Source organism: Ailuropoda melanoleuca, chromosome 5 (genome assembly GCF_002007445.2).
Source record: "Ailuropoda melanoleuca isolate Jingjing chromosome 5, ASM200744v2, whole genome shotgun sequence".
Taxonomy (NCBI): Eukaryota; Metazoa; Chordata; class Mammalia; order Carnivora; family Ursidae; genus Ailuropoda; species Ailuropoda melanoleuca.
The window spans coordinates 79,943,318-79,961,461 of record NC_048222.1 but is presented as its reverse complement, the minus strand read 5'-3'; the positions used below and the strand labels follow the sequence as shown (position 1 = coordinate 79,961,461).

At 41.4% G+C, this 18,144-nt stretch overlaps 1 protein-coding gene across 2 annotated transcripts in view; it reads left to right on the top strand.

Annotated features, from left to right (window-relative positions):
• INTS9 (integrator complex subunit 9) overlaps positions 1 to 18,144 on the top strand; it is a 107,591-nt gene that overhangs the window by 70,129 nt on the left and 19,318 nt on the right. For both annotated transcript variants that reach the window (XM_002918872.4, XM_019799296.2), the window contains 2 exons: positions 120 to 254; positions 16,466 to 16,577. In XM_002918872.4, coding sequence (XP_002918918.1) covers positions 120 to 254; positions 16,466 to 16,577 — 247 coding nt within the window. The remainder of the gene's footprint in view (positions 1 to 119; positions 255 to 16,465; positions 16,578 to 18,144) is intronic.

Sequence of the window (18,144 nt, the reverse complement as noted above, 5' to 3'; positions counted from 1 at the left end):
TACTTTAAATTTTCTGTAAGTGGACAAGGATATTTCTGGGGGTTTTCCCTGCAAAGACTTAGCTGGTGTGACTGCACTGCCCAAAGCTCATCACATGTTCTTACTGTGGTTTTTTCTAGGAGCTTTTTGGTGCAGTCCAGGTGACCCCGCTAAGCTCAGGCTATGCCCTTGGAAGCTCCAACTGGATTATCCAGTCCCATTATGAGAAAGTATCGTATGTTTCCGGATCCTCCTTGCTTACCACACATCCCCAGGTAATTCTAATTCTCTTTTAACAGCTCCGTTTTTTGGTTATTTAACCCAAATTCACAATTATCCAGAGTATCATCAGTTGTTTTTAAATCTTCCTAATTTTGGTTTCTACATGTATCCTTTTTTTTTTTTTTTTCAATTTTTGTTGTTACGGTAAGAATGCTTACATGAGATCCATCCTTTTAATAATATTTGTACTATACATTATTGTTGGCTATAGATACAGTGTTGTATAGCAAATCTCTAGAGCTTATCTTGCTTAACTGAAACTTTATGTCCTGTAGACACTCTTCATGAGTTAGATTTTTTTGTGTCCCAGTCTTTAGGATTGCAAGTTCCTCTGTAAGATCCTGCTGTCTTTAGGTTCATCTCTAGAATTCAGGTAGAATTCTGGTAACTTCCAGTTAACACAGCCTCTTGTAGAACAGAAATGGTCACTCATTTACTCAGCATGTGTTAATTGTTTCTTTACTGAGGGTCTGCTATGTATCAAGCACTCATCTAGGTATTAGAGAATCAGCGGCGACCCACAGGCAAAGTCCAGCTCATGAATCCGTGTTCAGAAGAGCAGAGAGGCCATTGTAGTTGCAGCATGCTGAGAATAGTCATTAGGGGTGTCCATGAGATGAGCAGAGCCAGGCATGTGGAACTTTGTAGACCATGATGAGAAGTTTGAATTTTATTTTACTTTATTTTTAAAGATTTATTTATTTATTTTAGAGAGAGAGCATGAGCGGGAGGGGCAGAAGGAAAGAGAGAAAAAATCTCAAGCAGACTCCATGCTGAGCACAAGCTCGGTCTTACAACCCTGAATGCGGGGCTCGATCTCACAACCTGGAGATCAAGACCTGAGCTGAAACCAAGAGTCGGACGCCCAACCGACTGCACCATCCAGGCGCCCCTGGATTTTATTTTAATGTGTAGATGGAAGCTGTTGGAAGATTTTAAGTTGGTCATTCGTTAACAGTCTTATTGGGCAAGTAGCTAAGTATATAACCGTTATTATAAATGTATTCTTTATTCCTTTTTAGGTATTATTGTTCATTTCATAAATCCTGATTCTTTTCCATGTTTGTAAAGGAGGGGCAGAGAAGATTAGATAGTTAGCTGATGGATGGGTACATACGTAGATAACTCGGGGAAGTCCATATCCTATCTTAAAATGAAGGGGAAAATGAGTGCTGTGGGGCTAGAACAAGAGGCTGCATCCAAGCTACCACTTTGTATTGGCTTTTTTCATACCTGCTCTTATAATCAAGTTTCATCTCAAGGTCTAGAAGGGACAAGTTGCTGTTTTTTCCTATAGCTAGCAGATTCTGGGCCTTTCCTGCTTATTGAAATCAAGAGCCCATCAATGTCATCTTAACCCACTTCATTGAATCAAAATACTTTAGTGGCAGCTTCTATCATTCTTGATATATTCTTCCATAAAAGACAGAAAGATTACTTGGCTGCCAACTCTTCCGATTTGTCCTGCTTAGATCAAAGCCTTTACGTACTCCTGATGTAATTTCCAATAAATTATGCTTCCAAGGTTCATAAATTTAAAGGGAAAATAAAGTCTTGAAAGTAATGAGCAACATACCTAAGTAATTAATTTTAATTTCTAGCTGGCAACCAGTGTTGTATGTAAAAAAGATAATGAATTAGATTTTCTTTTACCCAGGTAATTGGATTCTATATTGAATTAGCAGGGATAACAAAAGTTTAGGTTTTGAAAAACTTAATTGTCAGCTTCACAGGTCGGCAGATTATGGTCAGCAGATTATGGCCCATGGACCAAATTTGGCTTGCCACCTGTTTCTGTAAATAATGTCTTGTTGCAGTGCAGCCACATCCACTTAGTTATGGATTGTGTATGGCTGCTTGCACACCGTAATAGCAAAGTTCTGCTTTAGAGTTAAATTTTACAGAAAAGCCCAACTGCTGACCTACTTGAGTGGGACCTCCCCAGCTGGGAAGAATTGCTGCTGTAGTGATCTAATAAGCTAATAAGCAAGGGAAGTGGGGCTTTGACATGGTAAGAATGGAGTGACAGAGAAAACATTGGCAGGTCTTTAATTCAACAAATACGTATTGAATGGTTTCTGTCTTCAAGGGAGGAAAAATACAAAGATTTCGTGCTTAGGTGATAGTGAGAATGAGAATGGTGGTGATGACACTAATCCAGTGACGAGGAGTTGGCAGAGGGGGTTCTGGTTTTCGGAGGGGGTAGTGGGTATGATGAATAGGGATTTGAGTGAACACGGGGGACAGATGAAAATATAGAACTGGAACTTGGATGTGAAAGCAAACCTGGAGACAAATTGGAGGAGCATCATATTTTTTAAAGTAGGTAAATAAAATTGAGCTGAAGGGGAAAGACTGAGCTATGGGGAACACTTACCAATACAAAGTGGAAGGAAGAAAAATGATCTTGAATAAGAATGGAGAGTTAGAGGAGGATTGACGCCTGCAAAAGTACAGCATCCCAAATGGAAGGAGAGAGCCAGCTTTTACTGAGCAGAACATCTTATTAATTTTTGTGATTGATCTGATATTCAGTAACATACTGAATTCTTATATTCTACTGTTTATTGATGGTAATATTATCTGCAAAGAAGTAACAATTTTGTCACTTTTCTTCCAGTCCTTTTATCTTTTCTTTCCTTTTCCTGTCTTACAACTATGTACTGTGGTCTTGGGTAAACAGAAGTGATGACAGTGGCAGCTTTGCCTCTTCTAGATTTTAAAGGGAATGCTTTTGTAGCTTCTTTCATTAAATAGAATGGCTTACTCTTTTGTTTTTAGCCATCAAGTTAAGAAGTTTCTCCTCTGTTCCCAATTTTCTGATTTTTTTTTTAAAGATTTTATTTATTTGACGGAGATAGAGACAGCCAGCGAGAGAGGGAACACAAGCAGGGGGAGTGGGAGAGGAAGAAGCAGGCTCCCAGCGGAGAAGCCTGATGTGGGGCTCGATCCCACAACGCCGGGATCACGCCCTGAGCCGAAGGCAGACGCCCAACCGCTGTGCCACCCAGGCGCCCCCCAATTTTCTGATTTTTAAAAATCGAATGTAGATGCTGTACTTTAGCAAATGCTTTTTCTGAGTCTGTGAGATGATCATGTGATTTCTTTCCTTTAGACCATTAATGTAGTGAATTATAATATTAGCTTTTTTTACATTTAACTGTCCTTGTAGTCTTGGGATAAGTTTTATTTGATCACAATTTATTCTTTTTAAAATACACTCCTGGAATAAATTGATCAGTATGTCTGCATTACTGATTTTCTTCAAAGACTAAGTTTTTGCTTTTAATTGTTTTTGTTGTATTTTCATTCTCTGTTCTGCCCTTTATTATTTCCTTCCTCCCATCTTTGGGTCTACTCTGTTGCTTTTTTTTTAATACTTATCTCATTTGTTTCCATCTTTCTGTGCTTCTCAATAAGTGTACTTAAACCTAACAGTTTCTCTCTTAGTCATTTAACTCTGTTCAATTGTTGATACATAGTGCTCTGTCATTCATCTCCAAGTATATCATAATTTCCTTCGTAATGTTCATAATTTAAGTAGCCAAAGGTTTTATAGTGCTTGGGTTTGTTTCTAGTCCATCCAATATGATTCGGCTTAGAGTTAGATGACTTTTTTCAAGTCATACTTAAATCAGTCTTTCTTTGTTTTTTCTTTCTTTCGTGCATTAGGATAATAGTATACTAATTCATTGAAGTGTAACTTTGAAACACAGTCTGTTTAAGTGTTCTGTGTATGTTGGAAAAGACTGCATTCACTGTTGAATGAAAAATTTTCTGGGGCGCCTGGGTGGCACAGCGGTTAAGCGTCTGCCTTCGGCTCAGGGCGTGATCCCAGCGTCATGGGATCGAGCCCCACATCAGGCTCCTCTGCTATGAGCCTGCTTCTTCCTCTCCCACTCCCCCTGCTTGTGTTCCCCCTCTCACTGGCTGTCTCTATCTCTGTCAAATAAATAAATAAAATCTTTAAAAAAAAAGAAAAGAAAAATTTTCTATATGTATTTATTCATTTGAGTTTATTGTGTTATTCTGTCTTTCATATCTTTGCTTAGCTTCCAGTTTCTGAAAAGGATGTTTTATTTGTTGATCAGTTTCTCCCTATATTTGCACCAGTTATTGCTTCATACATTTTTAAGCTATATAATCAGAGGTATATATGTTCATGATCATTATGTTTTATTGAGCAATTATTCCTTTTATCAGGATGCTGATTTCTTTTTTCCTCTATCAAAACTGCTTTAAAAGCCAAGAGACTTTTTCCCCCCTCCATATTTGCCTGGTATTCTTTTCCATCCCTTTCTTTTCATTCCTTCTGCATCCTTGTGAATCCCTTGTAGACAACATAGTAAGGGATTTTTTTTTCTTTTTCTTTTTCTTTTTTAAAGATTTATTTACTTATTTTAGAGAGAAGGCTCATGCAAGTGGGGGAAGGGGCAGAGGGAGAGGGAGAAGGAGAGAGAGAACCCTCAAGCAGACTCCCCACTGAGTGCAGACCCTGCCACGGGGCTCAGTCCCATGACCCTGAGATCACGACCTGAGCCAAAACCAAGAGTCGGAAACTCAGACACCTGAACCACACAGGCACCCTTATTCTTTTTTCTTTTTTAATCAAGAGGTTCTCTTGATTGATGAAACTACTTGTTTATTTTTTTTAAGATTTTATTTATTTATTTGAGAGAGAGAGAGCACAAGCACGAGCAGGGGGAGGGGCAGAGGGAGAGGGAGAAACAGACTCCTCGCCAAGCAGGGAGCCCAGTCCAGGGCTCAATCCCAGGACCCCGGGGTCATGACCTCAGCTGAAGGCAGACGCTCAACCAACTGAGCCACCCAGGTGCCCCAATGAAACTATTTATATTTCCTGTAATTACTATTATATCAAGGGCTTATTTTTGCAGTCTTATTTTGTGGTATTTTTAGTTTACTTTATTCTTTTCCCTGTCCTTCCTTCCCTTTTTTTAGATGGCTAAATTTCTTTCTGTAAGTTTGAACAAATGTATTTGATTTTTATTCTTCTAGGTTGTTCCTTATTTTTCCTCTGAATATCCTGAGCTTATTAATATCTTTTTCTGTTCCTCCAGAGCCACATTTTCCTCTTGTCTCTGCCACCTTTTTCCTCTTCCTCCCTGCCCCCCACCACCCTCCCATTGTTCATACTGTCTGGAATTTTAGTTCTGGGTTATTTAGAATATACATAGAGTACTGAATATATTGCTTATTTATAGATAACAGTGAACCTTATTGAGTTTTTTTTTCCAGCCTTCCCATGTATCTCATAATCCTTCTAGATTTACTTTCCTTCTTCCAGGAGTACTTGGAGGAATGTTCGCTAAGAGGGTCTTAAAATGGTAAACCTTATGAGGCCTTGAAGTACTAAGAACATCTTTAATATTTCCTCACATTTAAATGATAGCTTGGATATAAAATTCAAGGAGAAGGGGGCGCCTGGGTGGCACAGCGGTTAAGCGTCTGCCTTCGGCTCAGGGCGTGATCCCAGCGTTATGGGATCGAGCCCCACATCAGGCTCTTCTGCTATGAGCCTGCTTCTTCCTTTCCCACTCCCCCTGCTTGTGTTCCCTCTCTCGCTGGCTGTCTCTATCTCTGTCAAATAAATAGATAGAATTTTAAAAATAAATAAATAAAATAAAATAAAATTCAAGGAAAAGAACTTTGAAACTATAAAGTTTTGAAGGTATTTCTTCATTTTCCGCTTGTACCCTTATTGCGCTTAAGAACTGCAAAGCCCTGGGGCACCTGAGTGGCTTCCTCAGTTAAGCAGCCAACTCTTGATTTTGGCTCAGGTCCTGATCTCAGGGTCCTGGGATTGAGCCCCGCATTGAGCTCTGTGCTCAAAGGGGAGCCTGAGGATTCTCTCGGTCCCTCTGCCCCTCCCCACGCTCGCTCGTTCGCTCTCTCTCTAGTAAATATTATAAATCTTAAAAAACAAAACAAAACTGCAAAGCCCTTTAGATTTGTGTTCCTTTATGGGATCTGCTTTTAGAATCTTTACTTTATCTTCAGTATTCTTAAGTTTTACTGTGATGTATCTTAAATGTGTATTTTTTTCTATCCATATAATACTTTGAGAAACCTTCCAATTTCCTTTAACACAGGAAGATTCTTAATCATTGTTAAAATTATTTATTCCTTCTGGTTAATTTTTTTTTCTTCTGGTGGAACTTCTAGGATACAGGTATTGACACTTCTCTGTTTCCCATCTTGCTCTTTCTTTTCCCCATCTCCTTCTTGAAGCCTCCTGAAAAGACTCCTCAACTTGATCTTCCAGCTTCCAAAGAATGAATTCATTCTTTAGCTCTATCCATACTGCTCTTCAACCTGTGTGTTGAATTCTTTATGTCAATGACTGTATTTTTATACATAATATTTTCAAATGTTTTTCTTTATACTTAATTATTTTCATTTGTGTGTGGACTTTTTTTTAATGCATATTCTGCTGTTTCATCTGGTTTGTTAATTCTCCATGTGGGGTCAGTTTTTAGCTTATTGTATTTAGTAGGTGTTGCTTTCCTTAGTGGTCTTATTTTATTTCCCTGTCAGCTCTGACCACTTGGCCTTCTAGGAAATCCTTTTGTACCTCTGCTCTAGACATTGCTTTTTTTCCCCAGAATTTGTCTTCCTTACTTGTTACCACTTAGCTTTGTACCACTTAGCCTCATAGTATGAGGGAGCAAGGAAGGGCTGGTAGGTCTGCCTGTACCTTTTGTGAACACTTATCCCACTGTTCTGGTATTTTCTGCCTCACAATATGTTGGAGCCCTCCACGGTCTGCCAATGGTAGCATGCATGCAGGAGACAGAAAACGACAAAGAATTCCTTGCCAACCTGTATTCTTCTGCAGTGCCTGACCCTCTTTGGCCCTTGCTTGCCATTTTGTCCCCATTCCAGCACCCATGGTTTCCCCAGGAATTCTTCATGGTGGTTTAGTTTCTCAAAATTGTCAGATGCCCTTATCTCTGTGCTTTCTCTCAGCTTAGATTCTAGAAGAGAGCCAGCAGCTTGTGTGTCACTCTGTCTTGTTGGGAACTGTAGTGGACTTTTTGTTTTAAGATATTATTATTTCCTTATATTTCTGATTAGAACATTAATTTGTATTTATTGTAATAGTTTTGGAAAATACAAAAATCTCCGAGAAAGCAGTAAAAATTGTGATAATCCTAATATCAAGAGTTAACTCTTTGCAGCCTGCTTTTCTGGTTTTTCCCATTAACTCTGTAATGAGCACTCCTCAGTTCATTAGTATTCCACACGTGTTTGATATCTGCCTCGTATTCCATCTTATGGATATGCAAGAAGCTATCTGTTTTCTCACGGTCAGACATTTAAATTATTTTAAGCTTAAAAAAGAAAAAAAAACTTTTTTTTTTCCCCTTAAAAACATCTACTTCAAATAGATGTGCATTCTGCTGAAAAAGAGGGCATAGGACACAGTTTAAAGACAGTAACTAATAGAACAAATTAGACGGTGGGTGGCTGCTGGAGAGATCCCATAAATGCGTCAGCAATAACTAGTGAGCACTTTTGGTTAATATTAGAGCCCAAGCTTTCCTGGCCTTAGGAATCAAATCAGTGGATTTGCTTGTGGGCTGTGAACTTAGATTTGCACACCAACCTTTGTATTATGATGGTTTGAAAAAGCAACGTGATACTCAATATTTCCATAGCTTCCTGGCTATGCTGCTTTACTGCAGGGGTAGGACTTGAGTTTTAGATGTGAACATCACCAGCATAATAGAACAAAATTACATATACCTGGGCATGGGGAACTACAGAATTTTGGGTCAGTTTTAGAAACTAATCTGGCCCAGGACACTGATTCCCATTTAAGGCTGAGATTTGAAATACAGGAAATTGTAGTGTGTGGTAGATATTTTGTTGTTGTTGTTTTATAGTGGGTTTGAGTTTGGTTTGTTTATCGTTTTGATTTTTATTTTTCCCATCCTTCTGGCTGTTCAAAGAGACCAGGAAAAGTGTCCATCCCCCTGCTTCAGCCCTTCTGGCCTTGAGGACTCCCCGACACCTTGGTCTTCAGCCTGGAACAAACTTGGGAGACCAAGCTCTGCCACTCACCAGGCTGTTTCCTTCCCATTTAACCTTTGGCCTTGAGGCCAAGACAGGTGGTTCTCTGGTTTGCAAGGTGGGTGGTGGCTGTGAGGGATGAGAAGAGAGATGGCTTGAAAGCAAAGGCGCCGTATGGGAACTTCTGCCTTAAGGCAGGGGTTCTTAACATTTTGTGGGCCAGGAACCCAAAGCGTGGTGGTGAAAATCTCACAAGAATGATTAAAATAGGGACACCTGGGGTGACTGGGTCAGTTAAGCCCTTGACCCTTGGTTTCAGCTAATGGTCATGGTCTCAGGGTCATGAAATTGGGCCCTGCATCAGGCTCCACACTCAGTGCAGAGTCTGCTTAAGTTTCATTCCCCCTTAGTTTCTCCCCCTGCTCACACACTCTCTAAACTAAATAAAATCTTTTAAAAAAGGAGAATTAAAATATACTATGTATATCTGCACACCTATACAAGATTTTGCGTTTATTTGGAGACTCTAAGTTTATAGAGCCCTCAGAAGCCCATTGTTATGTATCAGATTGAGAATTTCTTTTGAGTTAGAACTTGGAAATAATTTTTTTTAAGAAATAAAATTAATTTAAAAAATTAATTGGTGAGGGGCGCCTGGGTGGCACAGCGGTTAAGCATCTGCCTTCGGCTCAGGGCATGATCCCGGCGTTCTGGGATCGAGCCCCACATCACTCCTGTGCTATGAGCCTGCTTCTTCCTCTCCCACTCCCCCTGTTTGTGTTCCCTCTCTCGCTGGCTGTCTCTATCTCTGTCAAGTAAATAAATAAAATCTTTAAAAAAAAAAAAAATTAATTGGTGAGACTCCTGGGTGGCTCAGTTGGTTAAGCATCTGCCTTCGGCCTAGGTCTGATTTCAGGGTACTGGGATCAAGTCCTGCATGGGGCTCCCTGCTCAGCAGGGAGTCTGCTTCTCCCTCTCCCTTTTCTGTCCCCCCTCGTGCTCTCTTTTTAAAATCTTTTTTTAAAAAATTAATTGGTAATTTCTACTCAGTCAATTCTCCAAAGCCTATGATGTTCACAATGGGAATTCCTTTTTGTTGACAGGGCTGGAAGAGGTTGGTAGCTGGCCTATGAAAGTCTCCTTGTAGCACACACTTTCAGCATTCACTCCGTCTCCTTCCTCACCTTTCTCCCTTGGGAGTTAAGGAGGAACTATTGCTTTGTTTTCCTGAGGTCTTAAAGACTTTGGCAGTAATAACTGTATATTCTTCTCTTAAGCTAAAGAAATTATCTTAAATTTAGACTCCTTGAATCAGGTCTTTAGAGCTAGGGCAGTTTCTTGGGTAGGCTTGCTTATTTTGCCCTGTTTTGTTTTTTATGTTTTTCTCTTTCCTCTGAATTCTCCAAATGGTTTGTTGTTATTTATATAGTGCTTTGATCCGGACGCTCTACAGTTTTGGTTTTGGATTTGTTTTTTTTAAATGTATTTTATTTTATTGTAATAAATATGTCACTCGTTCCAGATCGTCATGTGGATGTACATGTACAGCATTTTCAGCCATTCCTTAGTCTTCTGATGTAAAATTAATTTCCTTCTAGAGATCTCTGGAAGATATCTTTAGGCCACTGCTTCTCCCTCCAGGCCTGGTCTTACAAGGCTCTCACAATCAGGTTTTGTCCTTGGGAAGTTTCTGGGAGTGTTTGTCTTTCTCTGGTATGGAACTGGGGAATTAAGCCACATGGTCAGCCTTACGCACAAGGCAGAGCTGGGTATGGAGTGTCAATACAAAGACATTTTCCTGCATCCACAAAACTCTGTCTTTAACACAGCTGGTTGAAGCTTCCCTTGCACCCCTGGTCACTTGGCTCCCATGGCACACCTGGGCTTCATTCTCCGCTCTTTTCTTCTGTGAGGCACCAGACCCAGTTCTGGGCGCAGTATTGACCCTTCCACTCAAGAAGGGGCAGCATATTTTCACTTTACTTCTCTGGGCCTCAGTTCATCTATGGAGACCAGGTGACTGATATTCTCCAGCATCATTCCTCTGCACAGCTTTCCCTGAGATATGTCCAGAAAGGCCCACTCTTCCTAGGTAAAGGACATGGCCACATCCTCAAAGTAGTATTTAAGAAAAACATCAGGGGGCGCCTGAGCGGCTCAGTGGGTTAAGCATCCATCTCTTGACTTCGCCTCATGATTTCAGGATCGTGAGATCGATCCCTGCATCAAGCTCCACACTGAGCTTGGAGCCTGCTTGAAATTCTTTCTCTCCCTCTCCTTCTGCCCCCCCCACCCCACCAGCTCCTGCTCGCACGTGCTCTTTCTCTCTCTCAAAAAATTTTTAAAATCGAAAAGAAAAGAAAGACCTTTGGACAGGCCACACAGCATCCAGCTCCTTCTTCAGTTGTCAAGGCCACAGACAAGAAGCTTTTTTTCTCCCCGTGGACACAGCCACAGGTAGTCCCAAAAGTCTCAGCGGCACCTCCTTGGATTGGTTCTGAGGAAATAAAGCTCTTGTCCTCACTGGCAACACAGTGCCATCCTGTAAAAGGTTAACCTGAACTGCACAAGTCCACTCATATATGGATTTTTACAGTAAGTGTATTTTCTCATCCTCAATGATTTTCTTAATAATGTTTTCTTTTCTCTAGCTTGCTTTAGTGTAAGAATATAGTGTATAATACATATGCGAAATATGTATCAATCGACTACATTATCAGAAAGCCTTCCCATCAACAGGAATCTATTAGTAGTTACATTTTTGGAGAGTCAGGAATTATATGCGGGTTCCCCCACCCCATGTTGTCTAACGGTCAACTCTGTTTCCTTCTCTCAAAAATAACATGCTGTTTAGATGCATTGATTTATCTGTTCAGCCACTTGTTCCATTACTTAGTCCATGGCATTTGTTAAACCCTTACTTTGGGCAGTGGAGTATGCTAGGCTGGAAGGGGAACAAGGATGGGTAGGTTTTACATTTACAGAAGTTATAATAGGGGAGTAAGATGGGGACCTACAGCATTTTTCTGCAGGTGGTTAATCCTGTCAGATTAGAAACCCGCTAAAGTCCTATGGAATTCCCCCCGCCCCCCCCCCAGTCCTGGGGAGATTAGGGAGACCTCACGGAAGAGCAGGCTTTGAATTGGTCTTAGAAAGCTAAGCTGGAATCGATGTGCTTCATGATCTCAAATTTATGTCTTCCTTTCTCTCATCAAAGAAGTGTAGGTCTTTGGGTCATTCACTCATTCCTTCTTTTCTGGCTTTAAGTAAACTTGAAGAGTTTTAATATGGAAAAAGGCTTTCGGCAGACTGTCTCATTGCCTCACTACCAGGCTACCATGATGAGATTTCTCCTGTTCGCCTTGCTCAGCTCAGGCTTGTGCACCTGGCTTTCTCTCTCTTTTACCTCATAGATTTGGTTTCATGTCTCTAGCCCAACAGCAATCAGCCTCCAGCCAAATTTACTCTTTTCTGTTTTCCCCAGCATCTCGCAGCTGTATTTGACACCGTTCATCATTCTCTTGTTAAAATTCTAGGCTGCTGGGGCAATCTTGCTGTTTTCTTACTCTCCTTGATCTTTTGTCATATTATAGGGTGCAAGCACCAGAAAGCTGTCTTTCCCACACAGCTCATTTTTACAGGCAGGGAAGCTCAGTGCTGCATTATGTACTTATTTACTTGTTTTTCTCCCCATTTACTTTATGGGGTCCCACAACCTTGGTCCTAGGCACACGCTACTTTCCTCAGCTCTAAACAAACTGACATTTTTGTTAAAAACTTTGATAAAGGTACTTAGCAAATCTCCATACCTATCATGCACCTCTGTTTTATCGTTTATTCTTATAATAAATCCATTTTGTTATCCCTTAAACACTTGCAACAGTGGACTTAATTTATTGCCTCCTTATTCTTTTAAATCATTGCATCCAAATTTCCCTTTGTTTGCATTCCTGACTTGAGAATTTGGAGTCATAAGGCCTCGCTTTGTCCGTTGCGCGGTCTATCCAGTCCATTCCCACCTGTCTGTCAACGGTTTTCTGCGATGTTGTGTAGATCTGCCTCTCCCGTCTCCCCAAGTGCCATAAAGTTACAGTTTGTTCCCCTTTATGTCCAGGCTGCTGCAGGGGCTTCTGAGTGTTGTCCCTCTTTTTGGTCTCTCCCCCTCCTCAGCTGTCACCTATAATTATTGTTGCCAAAATGTCACGCTCCTGCTTCAAACTGTCGATTCCTTACTGCCCACTCTGTCTGTCTTCATGATTCTGACCTTTTTGGTTCTTTACTAGTTACACTTGCCCTCATTTTTACTAATCTCTTTTCTCAGCCCCAAAGTAAACTTTCCATTCCAGCCAAAGAAATTCATATAACATCTACAGATTGCTTTTCTCTGCCTTCTGCCCACACGCCTCTCCAGCCCTCCTGCCAAAGTCGACCTCCTGATTCTCACCTTGCTGACTCTAGTGAACTATTTCCCAGTATGGAATGCTCTCACATTTCCTACTAGACCACGTTCTTTTTGTGCATTCATCTATTCAGCAAATGTTTGTCTACTATTTGCTGTGTGCCAGGCATTTTGCTAGGAATTAGGGATCCCAAATCCTTGCACTCAGGGAGCTCCATAATCCTATGGGGGACACAGACAAGTAAATAAGCGGTTACGATGCAGTGTGGTTAGTGCTGGTATAGAAAGTCTTAGAGGTCACAGGGGCATATATAGAAGAGACATCTTGCTGTGGGGAAAGAAGGGGTGTCATGCAACCATTCCAAAGGCCATCTTAAATTCAGTCTTAAGTTCCTTAGCCAAAGAAAGAAAGAAAACTAGAAGCAAAACTTCACCTGCCAGAAATCCGTGTGTAAGTGGCCCCACCTGGCTAGGTGGGGCCCTCTACTCTGCATTCCTCTTGGCCTTTATGGACCCACTGAACACTCCTGAAATTCGCATTATATTTTGTATAGCTTTTTGAATAATCCTTTTTTTTTTTTAAAGATTTATTCACTGAAGAGACAGAGAGAGAACCTGGGCCAGGGGTGGGGGGTGGAGGCAGAGGGAGGAGAGGAGAGAGAAACATAGGCAGGCTCCGTGCTGAGCGTGGAGCTTGACACAGGGTTCGATCCCATGACCCTGAGGTTGGATCTGAGCCAAAGCCAAGAGTCAGACCCTCAACCAGCTGCACCACCCAGGCGCTCTGAAAGTCCTCTTTTTTGATGATACATATGTGTTTTCTCTTCAACTAGATTATAGGCTTCTTTCTAGGACCTAGAGACTGAGTCTCCTTTTTCTCATACTCTGTGCAAAGTGTCCAATGTAAATTCACCAGCAGAGTACCAACACAGTGACCACAGCTTCCTTGGCCTAGGGTGTTTTTTTTTTTTTTAAAGATTTTATTTATTTATTTGACAGAGATAGAGACAGCCAGTGAGAGAGGGAACACAAGCAGGGGGAGTGGGAGAGGAAGAAGCAGCCTCATAGCGGAAGAGCCTGATGTGGGGCTCGATCCCGTAACAACAGGACCAAGCCCTGAGCTGAAGGCAGACGCTCAACCGTTGTGCCACCCAGGCGCCCCTGGCCTAGGGTTTTTCACAATTTTATTCCACAAGCTTGATTGTGACTGTCAACTTTGTAAGGTATTTTTATTTGATTCTTGGACTCAATGGACTTTTCTGTTGTGTATGTTTGAACAAAATGTTCCCACTCGAAGCACTCAGTGAGTTGCCATTGACACCAATAATATATACATTTGCCCTTTGGTGGTGAAATGGAGATGTTGGCGGCATCAGCTTCGTCCTGAGAGTGTCACTAAAAGGCTTTTAAAGCTGAGTCTTTACAGTAGCTTTGGGAATCAACAACAAGTATCTCCCAAGTAATAGGGCTAAAATAACAAGCATCTAGTCTGACCTGATCGTGAAGGATTTCTCATAACTTCCAACTCCACGGTATTCACGCTGTAGCACTGCTTTTGTTTTTTACCATGGGCATTTATTTTTCAAAGGAAGTCAGCATTGATGGCTGAGGTTCAGAGGTAATGTTGTTTTCAGGGCCACATTTGCTCTCCATTGTATGTTTTCATTTCAGTCGTTAGTTCTTAACCTTTTAGGGGTCACAGCACCATAGGACAACCCAATCAAGTCTATGGGAAAGTGCACATCGGCACACACAGAATTGTGTATACTATTTAGGGGGCTCCTGACCCTCTGAATTCCCCCTCAGCCCTGTGAATTATTTTTGGCTTGTTCTAATAAGGTTCTTACAAAATTATTGTCATTTTAAGCTAAATATGCTGTCTAACAAAGTTTGTTCCCTTATGTCACCATTCTGGTTCCTTCTATTTGACATGTGCACACAGTGAACATTTGCAGGCTCATTGCACATCTGCTACTATAAACCACCGTCCTGTACTTCTTCCTTCTCTGGAAACAATGAATGCATATGTATTTTTTAGAGAAGTACAAATAGATCGGTTCTGCCCAAGCAGAGGAAGAGCTCTTGTATGCATTAGTATAATGCATCTGTGCAAGTAGGAATTAGAATCTTTTCAGTGTAGCTGTCACGACCATACTTTTCTGCCTCCATGCTAAAGAAACGTTTCTCAGGTTATAAAGCAGCTTATATATGCAGTCATGTTATTTAAAAATAACGAAGCCCTTATATCCATGTTTATATAAAATGCTAAAGGAGTATACATCAAAAGGCACATACATTGAGATAACGTTGCAGGTGGTGGGTCTTTGCTGTGCTACCGTTTGGAATTTTCTTTATGGGAAAATCTGGGTGGAACAGAGAAAGGAGGGATGAGGCTTCTTACTAAACTCAGTTTCTGGCTTTTTTCTTCTTACGTTCCGGTGAGTATGTGAAGTGACAATGAGGAGAAGATGTATTACAAAATAGCTCCAGCATCTCAATCTTTGGGCCTTCATTTTTGTTTTCAGTTTGAATCCTGATTTCTTTGGAAAAGGTAGTGTTTTTTTTCAGTGCTCTGAAAACAATCAAAACTTAATTCAGATTGTGCCAGGTAAAAATAAAAATACAACATCCTAAGGATCACGCCGTGCACCGTGGGACTTCATAGTTTACAAGAAGATTGTGTATATTAGTTCATGAGACTCTCAGAAATCAGTGAAGGAAGATGGGTCAACAAACATGCCCGTGTTATAAGAAACCCAGCTCAGAGCCTTAGCTGAGGTCCCATGACTAGTAAGGGAATGGGAGGGAGGCTTTATATTTCTGGTTCCTAATTCAGCATTCTTCCTGGCTTCTCCGCCACGGAGAAAATTGCCTTGGCTCTCTGAGTCCCAGCTTGCATTTTCATAATGTAAACTTATTTCATGTATTTATTTCAAGTTTTTACATTTGTTTTCATTTTGCAGAGTTGTCTTGAGAATCAGATTATACAGTGCAGTGGTTCTCAAGGCACGATCCCTAGACCAGCACCAGGAGCATCTCTTGGGAACTTGTTAGAAATGCAAATTTTTAGGCCCACCTTAAACCTGAACCGGAAACTCTGGGTTTGTCACCCAGCAATCCATGTTTCGGCAAACCCTCCAGGTGATTCTAATATACACCCAAGTTGGAGACCCACCAATGATATGTGTGAAATAGCATTTTGAAAAGAGCAAAACGTTCTAGAAATTTGAGATAGGAAGCGCTTTTTTTTCTTTTTTTAACCATTTTATTTATTTGAGAGAAAGTGAGAGAGAGCACAAGAGCAGGGTGGGGGCAGAGGGAGAAGCAGACTCCCTGCTGAGCAGGGAGCCCCATGTGGGGCTCGATCCTGGGACTCTGGGATCATGTCCTGAGCCCCAGGGAGACGCTTAACTGACTGAGCCGTCCAGGCGCCCCACTCTTTTTTTTTTTATTGAGGTAAAATTTATGTATAGTGAAACCCAAAGATCTTAAACATACAGTTCTGTTAATTTTCACATTATGTGATCACCACACCAGTCGAGGCATGGAACTCTTTTATCGTTCCGTAGAGTTCCCCCTGCCTCCACTGGTCTGTCCTCACCCCACTGGGCAACCGCTGTTCACTGACAGACCTAATGAGAGGGAGTAAGAGGATAAGAGGACACGACGATGATTTGATCGCAGAACAATGACTGTATTCTCTTCTCCTTTACTACTTATACTTACCATTTCTTTTTGAATTACTAAGCAGAGTTCTCTCTGGTTTTTCAGCCCATGGACCAAGCTTCTCTCAAAAACAGCGACGTTCTCATTCTGACAGGCCTGACCCAGATCCCCACGGCGAACCCAGATGGCATGGTGGGAGAGTTCTGCAGCAATCTGGGTACGTGGCTGGCACACACCGTGGATGGGATGAGATGTGCTAGGTTTACTTTTTGATACCTTGCTTCTGTAGCAGTTCATGCTCCTTCCTCATATTCACACCCTCCGATGCCCCTGTTCAAGGCTTTCCCCCCTGTCTACTCCACCTTTCTTACCCGTCCTTCAAAGCTTGCTGTTGTCAACAAAAGCAATTCTTAAGCAACGTAAATCTGAAGAATGTCAGAATGGTTGCTGTGTTTGGTTGTCATTTCAAGTGTTAGTACTATATGCAACAAATACTCAACATTCTCCCACTTATGTTAAAAATTCTTATTTTTCTTGCTTTGTGGTGGGATTTGGGGGTGGACAGGGGTGCATACAAGGTAGCAGTTGTCAAAAAAGGGAAGAATCACATCTTTGCTGTACAAATAGTAGCACAGAAAAGACCATTAATGCTTTGCATTCACAGCAGCGAGACACTGAGCAGATCGTTTTTTCCACCAGTATTTGGTTGGCGTTATTATTTCTTTGAGAGAAGACTGAATTTGGGCAAGAGACTTGTGGGTGTTTGCTACCTAGAAGAAATGTATGTTTCTTTGGATACAATTATCAGTAAAATCTAGAAATCCTACCTTTCTTTATAGAAAAGTATAGATTACTTACTGTCTTAGCTTAGGCCGCTGTAACAATATATCATAGACTGGGTGACTTGAACAACATTTCTTTCTCATGGTTCTGGAGACTGGGAAGTCAGAGATCAGGTTGCCAGCGTGGTCAGGTTCTGGTGAGGGCCCTCCTCCTGGCTTGCAGACACCCGCAGGTGTGTCCTCACTTGGCAGAGAGAAGCAACTCTCGTGTCTTCCTGCTCTTAAAAGGGCACTGATCCATCATGGAGGCTGTACCCTCGTGGCCTCATCTAAACCCGGTTACCTCCCAAAGCACCCACCCCCCGTCACATTGGGAGTACCATCACATTGGGAGTTAGGGCTTCAATATATGAATTTAGGGGGACACAGGCCTTCAGTCCATGACAGTGACCAAAGAGGGGTTAATGAGCTCAGAACTTCCCCTAGCAACTGTAAGTGCTGTCACCTCTGCTCTGGGGGAAAGAAATGGTCATCACCTTCTATTTAAATGAAAGGCAGTATCCTTTGACATTTCACTTTCCCATACCAATAATCATAGTTTTGTTGTTGTTCTTTGCTGATATTAAGCCAAACACAGTTTATTCTTCCTTGAAAAAATTATTGGACTTGTCTCAAATAGCTTCTTTGATTTGTATGTTCGTTTGTTTATAATCTAGAATCATAGACTCAAAGAACTTTAGATCTAAAAGGAACCTTATGCTAATCTACTCTTTCTCAGAGTCCACTAACCACTCGCCTCAAGATCAGTGAGGCCACTTATTAAAGATGCAGTTTGGAGGCCCTGCCACAGACCTAGTGAGTTAGATTCTCTGGGGAGAGGAGAGACACAGCAGAAAAGCTGCATTTTCAGCATGTTCCCTGGCAATTTTCACACATACTAAAGCTTGAAGACCACTGATCTAGTTCAATCCTCTCATAACCAATCAGGAAATAGGCCCAGCC